Source organism: Arachis ipaensis, chromosome B08 (assembly GCF_000816755.2).
Source record: "Arachis ipaensis cultivar K30076 chromosome B08, Araip1.1, whole genome shotgun sequence".
In the NCBI taxonomy this organism is placed as follows: domain Eukaryota; kingdom Viridiplantae; phylum Streptophyta; class Magnoliopsida; order Fabales; family Fabaceae; genus Arachis; species Arachis ipaensis.
Window position 1 is genome coordinate 13,723,412 of NC_029792.2, and position 10,205 is coordinate 13,733,616.

The 10,205-nt window shown below is 32.5% G+C and overlaps 1 protein-coding gene and 1 pseudogene across 1 annotated transcript; one reads left to right on the top strand and one right to left on the bottom strand.

The window, feature by feature from the left end:
* On the bottom strand, positions 97 to 816 carry LOC107610560 (protein C2-DOMAIN ABA-RELATED 7-like). Its single transcript, XM_016312598.1, has 3 exons — positions 706 to 816; positions 509 to 604; positions 97 to 405 (listed from the first exon to the last, which is right to left on the bottom strand). The coding sequence occupies exons 1-3, from the start codon at positions 814 to 816 to the stop codon at positions 97 to 99; spliced, it is 516 nt and encodes a 171-aa protein (XP_016168084.1).
* Positions 1,148 to 10,205, top strand: part of LOC107610561 — a 10,489-nt pseudogene continuing 1,431 nt past the window's right edge.

Sequence of the window (10,205 nt, forward strand, 5' to 3'; positions counted from 1 at the left end):
AAACTACTGATTAATTTTAGTAGTTATTGATTTTGGTGTATACCTACCATAATTATCTGGTATATACAATACAATCTTTTATAATAACGAGTTGATTCAAGATCTTAGTCCAGATAAACCTTTACAACCAGGAATATCACGCCACTCAATCTCACACTCTATTTCGCCGCACTCAACATTTTTCAATCTTAGTATCATATTTTGGACTATACAGCCATTGCGCCAAAAGCATGTGCTCTCTTCAGCAAGACAGTTAGTCTTATTTGGTTGAATTTTCTTTACCATACATCCATCTGGCAATCTCTCTAACCCCATCAAATAATAGCACCCGATATACGGCCTTAAGTCTATAAATGCATCTCCCATTTCATCGTCTGCAGTGAATGTGTCTTTGTCATAAACTTGCTGCAAAGCCGAACATATATAAACAGGGATCATTCATCATTATAATAATATCATCATATATATATATATATATATATAAATCTTTCTTTAATGTAACACATACCACAGTTATTGGAGTTGCAACATCCTTAACATAAAGAGTCAATTCTTCATTCCATTCTGGATTAATATTTTTACGTATGAACGCAGTTTTCAACTTCTGCATATGTATCAAATTTAATAATCAATTTATTGCATTGCAATAATAATGTATTATTTAAGAATGTATATTTAATGAGAAAAAAATAATTAGATTTTGACCTGTTCTTCCATTTTGACAACAACATAAGGGTCACTAGAAAAAGTATCGCGTTTTGCGAGATTAATGCCCCTTTTAATCCTAAGTTTGATAAGACCAAGTATATCTTCCATTGAAATACTCCTTGTTGTTGTAGATCTTGATGATGATGTTGATGGTGCTCCTCTTGTTATCTACCAAGAGATGATTTGAATTTGAGACTTTGACGTATATCTATCTCTAATATATATTAACATTAATTAAAATCAAGAAGAAAGTGAAAACCAAAAACTAAACAAGAATATGTTGTACGGTTATGAATTACAATCTATTAAACAGAATTACCACCAGTTCAACAACTGAACCTAACTAAAAGAATGTGTAACATACTGTGCATACAATGTGTTGGTTGTTCGATTTTTAACGATGTAAAACATTAAAGTTCCGTTATAGAGGTGAGCCAAAATGGGTCCGTCGTTCCACAAATGGTTATTCTGGTCGTGGTGGCTTTCCCACAATGGAATACTGGTCATTGTTAGCTTATGCAAAAATGGGCTTTATTGTTGTTTGATATTTGTAATGTATATTTTGGCTATTCATTTAATTAGTGAAACATTTTTTGATAAGTTAATAACCTTAAAATATGTTTCATTAAAATAATTTTTCTACCAAGGGTAAGCATTTTTTACCTCAACCAAATGTACACTTGTTATTGGCTTATTGTTAATTTGTTATCCAATAGGGATGCATGCACTTTAAGTTCATTAAATATTGCGCCAAAAAATTTATTTTTTTATTAGGGTGTTAGCTAAATTTGTTAGCATAATATAATTATAGCCATGGTCTTCGTTAATTATATATAGCCAAAAAAATTTATTCGGTATTTTTTTTATTTTTTATTTATTAATTATATATGTATAAATCTATTAAAAAATTTTTCTCAAAACATACCTATTTTATTATCTCTCTTGGAAGTACCATTTAAAATAGACATAATAAATATAAGACTTGGCCTCTTCGCCAATTCAACTTTAATAATGTGTTTCTGAATGACCAATTAACTGAATATCTGTGTACATGATTCAACAATCAACCTCCTAGATTTACAAGCAATGATCCCAGCCTTATGTGCAAATCAGATAGAGCTAGCCATTTACGGGTTGAAGCAGGTTATTCGTCCTTGGTCTGCTATTCTTAGTTTAACTTATTTCAGTATGGTTTTTCTAACAGAAAAGCTGAAAGCTCTCTTTTCATTCATTTTACTAATAATTATAGTATCTATTTACTCGTTTATATTGAGGATATAGTTATCACTGGTGATAATTGACCTGCTGTTAATGATCTAATTAATCAATTTCATTCTGAATTGTTTTTGAAAGACTTAGGAGGCTTAGCTTGCATTATTTTCTAGTTCTTGAATTCAATCAATTGGCCTTTGGTGGTTTACACATTTCACAATTAAAATATATTTTAGATTTGTTAAACACTTTGTTTGGATGCAAGATGAAAAATGAGAGAAAAGAAAATAAGAGAAAAAAAATTAAAAAAAAAGTTGATTTTTTTTATGTTGTTTGAATGAAAAAAAAAATAAATGGAACGAAACTAGGAGGAAATTTTTCTTTTGTTTGAACGAAAAGAAAAGTAAAAAAAAAAAATCATACCCAAGTAAAATTACATTAATACCCTTACTTATATTATATATAAATTATAATATACTAATATATTTAAATTATTTTTCTAATAAAAAAATTGATTTTAATTATATTTTAAAATTTTAATATATTATCTTCGTTAACAATAATATTTTTTAAAATTTATTATTTTTTATTATCTTTTACATGTCATAAATAAAAAAATGTATTATTATATTTTAAAAGAATAATAAAAATTTTTCATAAGTTACATCATTAATCTCCTTAATTATATTTAAAGAAAAATTTCACTAAATCGTCTTTACAAAATAAAAGAAAATCATAACAATTCTTTCATTATAGTTAACTCCGTATAATTGACTCTCTTTAATATATGAATCTTTTATATATAATCGACAGTATCTAAAAAAAGCTTTCTGGACTTAATAGCATGATCACAGCATATTTCTACATAAAATCAAATGTCCAGCCAAAAGTAACTAAGTGAGAGAAAGCAAAAGGAGAAAATAATCAAATAATAGCTATTATTACTATGATGGAATTTTCATTTCATATTTGATAGAAGTAAGACCATAAATTACTAGTTGATCACAGTTCACAGTTTGAAATGCTATATCATTATAATAACTAGTACTAAATTTATCTGGAATAACTACTACAGCATTGTACACAATCGTTACCAATTTACCATATTTCATATCATTGGGGAGAATTCATTTTTTACACCCAAAGCAGTTGCAGTATGAATTAAACTTAACACACCTCTCTCACACACGTCAACTTAACACAGACCTCTCTCACACACGTAAAAAATAATGAATCAATTAAAAGAAAACGCAAAAGTTGCATTCCAAAAAAACAAAAACAGACTTGTATTATTACTTCTTACCATGGTCCATCTAAACCAACTCAAATTCAAAAAGAATCCATAATTACATAAAAAAAAAATGGATAGAAAATTTGTACAACTTCAGTTGAAGAAGCAAATTATCAATTTAAAGAAATTACTTAATTTAGGAGAAATGACGAGAACGATGAAAAAAACTCACCTTCGTCTTGAGGAGAAAGAGATGTAGTTGCGATAGACTTGTGACGACGAGGATGATGCCGCGGTGGCATTGTGGACAACGAGGATGAAACTTCGGTGGGCCTGATGACAGTAAAAATGGAAAGAAGACAAGAGATTCATTTTCAGATTTAAAAGAAAGTAAAATGAAAATTTTTTATTTCTCTGTTAAAAAAAAGGACAAATATCTAATTGTATCATTAATTGTTCCTTCTTCATCTGTTTTCATTTCATGGGGAAGAGAAAAATTTTGGCTATACCTCACTCCACTTTTTTCATTTCCTCTTAATTTTCTTTGGTAAGTGTGTAGGAATAAGTCAATTGAAGCATGTCTCAACTAATATTATCCCCACTCAAATTTGGGTCTCAAGGCACTGAGAATTTTGAGCTCAATAGTGTATAGGTCCTTAGTTGGGGGTTACAATTTGTAACTCTCACACATCCTGAGATAGCATTCTTAATCAACAAAGTCAGCCAATTTTTAAAATATTCAAAACAACATCATTGGAAGGTCCTAAAAAAGATTTTTCACTACTTATCAGAGACATATCACTTTGGATTATTATCCTACACTAAAAGTCTTGATTTTCATGTCTTTGTGTTTATAGAAGTAGACTGGACTAGTGACATTGAGAATTGTCGCTCCATGAGTGACTACTATATTTTTTTGGAAAATAATCCAGCTCTTTGGAACAACAGGAAGCAAATTGTAGTCAGGAGATCATCTATTGAAGTAGAATTCATAGGCTTAGCCGATGCTGAAGCAAAAATTCTATGGGTACTCAAACTTCTTTATGAAATTAGAATTCCTCAACCTATTGTTCTGACGATTTTCTGTGACAACTTGAGTGTTATAATGTTGTCAATCAATTTTGTCCTACACAGTCGGAGTAAATATTTTGAAATAGATCTACACTCAAATTTGTACAAAACAGAATTGCTAAATATCAACTTCATGTGATACACATTTCAATTGATTTTCAAGTTGTAGATGTACTTATCAAATCACTATCTGTAGCTCCCTTTGAAGAGTTTCAAAGTAAATTCCGGTTGGTGCAACACCCTAAGTTTGAAGGGGTTGTAGAGAATCATATTGAAGCTGAAGTAATAGAATCTTGATATATTAGTGGTTATTCAAGAATGTTAGCTTATCTTTCTTTATAGCTTTCAGTTTGAGTTAGTTAGAGGACTTATGACCTCATGTTCTCTTAACCTATTGTGTGAAGGAGATCACTTTGATAAAGACACTAAAAATATTTTTTTTTAAGACGTTTACGTATGTGACGTTATTATTGGATGTCTTTATTAAATTGGTTAATAATTTATTTTTTTATAAATTAAAATAAAATTGGTTTATTATAGCAACAATAATAAACTTAATTGTCCACATTATAATTATCAGACTCGATTCGATCCGATCGATTTACATAATCTGAACCGAATTATACTTAAATTTTTTGAAAAAAAAAAGATAAATATATCCTTGACTTTTTGTTTAGCGGATATTTAAATCTCTAAAAATTAAAAAATACAATTAGGTCCCTAGAAAAAAGAGTAAATGGTCAAATTAGTCCTTAAAAGATCACTCATTCTCTAAATTGGTTCTCGAAAGATTTTTTTAATCAAATTCGTCCTTTAAAATTTTTTTTCAATATCTCAAGTTCTCCCTTAAGCTCAATTAGGTTTTGATTTGATCTAATTTTATAATTTTATTATGTTAATAGTCAATTGAGACTCCTAGGATTGTGTTGTGGTGTCACTTAACGCACCATATTAATAAATTTTGACATCATTAACAAAGAAAGTGGTAAAAGGACTAATTTAAAATCTTTAAAGAACAAATTTGATTAAAAAAATCTTTCGAAGACCAAGTTGAAAAATGAGTGATCTTTCAGGGATCAATTTGACCGTTTATTCCGAAAAAAGAATATCCTAACCCTAATCCCTTGCTCTAGCCCTAACCCTAGCCCAAACCCAAGCCCAATCTCTCACTAATCCCACACCTTCGCCCACAAAGCCACCGCCTCTTCCAGTGAGAGGGATCGCAAATCTCCAACTTCTGGGTTCAACCCATTTAATTCATTGTTCACATCATCCAAGAAACGTCAAAACGGGTATTCACTTAATATATATGAGTATCATGTTTGTGGCAAATCTTTTAGATCAGAATATGAGGTTTTTGAGCATGTGGATACTTCACTACAATAATATAGACTACTTTTAAGGATTATTATGTGTCAAAAAAATTAAAATTTATCAAAAAATAAATTTTGACACTATTTTAACTATGAAAATATGTTAATAAAAGTTTTGTCAAAAATAGTATTTTAACATATAAGTAATTGTAAAAAAAGTTTAAATCTTATTTTGATAAATATTGGCCATCAAAAATAATTTTATTAGAAAAATTTGAGAATATATTTTTTGTGATACTTATTAACCATCAAATATACTATTTATTTTGACACTTATTGATCATAAAAAATTCTCAACAAAAAGTTTTTAACAAAGAATGAGATGAGATCTTGAAACTGGAGAATAAATTGAGATTTTGAAGATGAAGAATGAGTAGTATGATCCCAAACTGAGAGCAGTGTGATGTCAAAATTGATGGAGCTCAACTAAAAAAAAGAAATAATGGAGTATGTTAAAAATAAATGAGTGTCAAAATTGAGGAATAATTTTCTACAATCAAATTATAAATAAAAAAACATAGAAAATTTGACATTTGTGATATTTGTAAAAAATATATATTAATTTTTACACTTAACTATGGCTGTTAAAAAAAAATCATGTTAAAATAGCTCTTTTTTTTGTAGTGCTTGTTTGAGTAACAACGGTGAGCATGGTGATGTGTCTCAATTGGCAGACATTGAAGATGACTCCAATGCTAAATTGGAGGTTTGTGTTAGCACTTACGTCTCAGGGAAGCCTTTTGAGGGATCCATCGACATTATTTTGAAGCTGTTGAAGAATGTTATTAGAGAGCCTGAGAATGCCAAGTTTAGGAAGATCAGATTGGGCAATCCTAAAATTAAGAAGGCTGTTGTCGATATTACCAGTGGAACTGAGTTGATTTGCTTTCTTGGCTTTGAACTTAAGGATGAGAATGATGAGACTTGGACCATCATGGAGCTTCTTTTAGAGGAGCAGATAAGATTGATCAAGAAAGCAACACTGTTGCTGGAATCACAGCCGGTGCTGCAAGTATCTCCAAAGAGTGAGAATTTGGCTGCAGCTTCTGCTGACAACATAGATGCAAAGCCTGAATCCAAGCCTATCAACAGACAGGTAATACTTTAATAGTCAGTATTGTAGGAAGCTTCTCTGTATTTTGAAATCATAGTTAGGTCATGTGTGAATCAGTAATTACTAATTAAGTATTTAGGTTTGGAATCATGACACTGTGGGTTAATTGAAAAACTTAGTCATTCTTCTGCATTTGGTAATTACTGATAGATGGTGTAACACCCTACCACACAGAGCTTTACGCTTAAGTCGTAAAACAGAAGTGGTGTGGTATTATGACCTCTAAAATAAAATGTAATACATATAATAGGCGAAAGAAGGTAGTATATTAGGAGCCTTGAAGAATAGGTAAAACAAAATTGTGAAATCAAAAGCGCAACACTCAAGATTAAGGATTACTTGCGTACGAAGAAAGCTAGAGAAGCTAAGGCTGGTCGGAGAATATTTACATATATATATAACAAAAGATCAAAAGTAAAGTCCCAAAATGGCCACTTCGCTGCAGAACTCCAGACGCCTAGCGAGGTGCCTCTCGACCTGCATCTGAAAAATAACAATATCGTATGGGATGAGAACCGGGAGTTCTCAGCATGGTAAAGGTGTCACATATATAAGATATAAGGTCTTGGAAATGTCAGAGGCAATCCAAAAATGCCGACACTTAGATTATGAAACTTAAAGGACTAAATAAAAACCACAAATGGGTGGTCTTCTAAGGATTCCTACACCTACCTAAAACTTATCTTGAACACTAAATCTTTCCATCTTTCCTCCATACCTCTATCTCCGATGAAATTGCAAAGACAGACAAACAAACAGGCAAAGCAAGTACATGTAGAATACAGATACAACAAGTAGTAATAGCAAGTACGCATAATAATCACTTAGGCAAGCCCAATTAATGCACAATCAAACATAATCATACAAATACATATGATGAATGTCTATCTTACTGGCCGTGAGCTCATGTGTCGGTTATCTGCCAGAACCTGGCACACCCGGTAGCTAACCTGGATACCGTCTCTCGACTGCGCATCTCCAAGAGGCATAAAATCGGGGGATTAGTTCCCTACCACCTTCTCCTGGAGGCATACACTAGGGGAAAATAAATCGGGGATTAGTGCCCTACCACCTTCCCCTAGTGAAGTCGTGCCATACCGGTCAGGGAATTAGTGCCCTACCACCTTGCAGACAGAGAGAGGAAGAATGTGAGGGAATACTTCGAGGGATTAGTGCCCTACCACAAAAAATATATATAATTTCACAAACATTTAAATAAACTTATAATTTCTAAATTTACAAACAATAAAATTTTTGTAATTTTAAATATCTAATAAACATAATTATAAACCAAGTTTTCATCCAAAACATAAGTATAAATATTCTCTCCAAAGCAAAATAAACATAATTTAAAACATAATTATAAATATTGTCTCCAAAGTAACATAAACATAATCCAAACCACTTAATTTTTATCTTCATACTCTTGTAAGTTAGGTTGGGGGAAGTTAGGTTTTGTCCAAAAAATTATAAAAATACCCCCTCACTAAAAAACACTAAGCCCGGCGGGGAAGCCCGCCCCGCCCCGCCAAAGCCCGCAGTTTAAGCGGTGCGGGTTAGGCGGGCTTTTGCTATTTGGCGGTCCCAATTTTCCAGCCCGCCCCGCCTTTTTTGGCGGGTTACGCGGGGTGGCCCGGCAGGTTTAGGCCCGTTTGCCACCCCTACCTACCACCTTCCTCACATCCCACAAAACATAATCACAATAAATGCGGGGGAGTGAATCGAGGGATTTGCGCCCTACCGCCTTCCCCACATTTCACAAAACACATTAATATCATTGTTATGTCCACCTATTCTCAAAATTTATCATCATTATTCCTTTACATTCATTCATTATAGTATGGTCTCACACATACATCTCATGTCTTTGCATTTTTTGTACATAATTCATCATTTAAAAGTCTTATTTCACCCCCATATTATCACCATTTTCTAGCTTCATCCCATTACTAGGCCTATTACTAAGATCAGGAATGAAAATAGAGGTTTAGAGGTTTAAAGTCATGTTTAAAACACTAAAATCCTGTTTGCTGAAAACAAGGGTCACGCGTACGCGTGGGAATGCATTTTTTTTGAAACGTAGGGGGTCACGCGTATGCGTGGGAGTGCAATTTAGCCCATCTCGCTTACGCATACCCTTGTCCGCATACGCATGTACGTTGGATAGAAACGACCCTTCGTGAATGAGGGGTATGCGTACGCATACACTGCAGTTTGATCAGAAATTGCTAAGTCTGCAGAAATTCAGTTTTACATACCGAACTTCCGACGTGCATAACTTTTTCGCTTTAAAATATTTTTCATTCGTTCTTTAAATTGCGTAAACTTCACAGACCTAATTTTCACCAAAGTTTGGCTAAAAATCCATTTTACACAAAAACCTCAAACCTCAATTTTCATTAAAAACCAAACTCAAATCCAACCTCCTATACATATATTCAGCACACCAACACACCATTTAAAATGTCAAAATCTCCACATCCTATCTCAATCAATTATACCTCTATATATACAATCTTATACCTAAATTCATTACCTTAATCAACAAGATTCATCAACAATCCATCACAAGTTTATATTCATCCTCATATCTTGTCAAACATCATCAATTCATCACTTAGCATTCTATCACCAATATCAACAAGAAGCCAAAACTTAACCTTGTTCAACATATATCATTAAAGCACTAAATAATTTACATACTCATGCATTCATTCTTATCCTATGGTCACCTAGCCTAAGTTTTCACAAGACATTATATATTAAATATGAGAAACCAAAATCATACCTTGGCCAATTTCCACGAATAACCCAAGGCAACCTACTTAGGCAGAATTGCAATCCCTCAACTCTAAAATTCCACTACCAAAATCCAAACCAAGCTTCCAATCAAGCTCCTGTCACTTCCAATTATTTCATATCACATATATATACACACCTAACACATTTATCACATATACATACCCAAAATTCAATACCTAACATACTCAATTAAGGAATCAGCTAGGGTTCTAAAATTTTCACCTTACCCAAGTGCCATATAAGCAAGAGTGAATGTTTTTCTCAAGCTAATCAGACCCTATAACATCAAAGAACCAAAATCTCAACACTACTCTATACAATTTTCTAAAATTTAGAGAAAAGAGAGGATGAAAATGAAAATGGAAGTTCCATACCAATTTAAGTACCGGGCTTTGTAGGGCTCGACGCCGCGGACGCGTGACCGCAAACAGTGCGGCGATCGGAGCTCAGAGCGAGAAGTTATGGAGGATTAAATGAAAGACAAGGGTTTGAAACCTTCCTTCCCTTCCATTGTGTGTTGCTTCAGCATTTTTGGCTGAATGGGGGGAAGAAGATGAACTCTTCTTATGGGTATTGGGATGATGGGTTGGGCCTTGGGCCCATTTTGGGTCCTGCTCGATCCGTTTAGCCTAATTTTGGGTCAAATTCTTTAAAATTAATGTCAAAATTATTATTTTAATTAGTTCTATCTTAT

Coding starts and splice junctions, on each gene's coding strand:
- LOC107610560 (XM_016312598.1), bottom strand. CDS start 816: ATGGAAGATATACTTGGTCTTATCAAACTTAGGATTAAAAGGGGCATT. Junction 605..705: donor TTGTCAAAATGGAAGAACAG/GTCAAAATCTAA, acceptor ATACATATGCAG/AAGTTGAAAACTGCGTTCAT. Junction 406..508: donor TTGCAACTCCAATAACTGTG/GTATGTGTTACA, acceptor TCGGCTTTGCAG/CAAGTTTATGACAAAGACAC.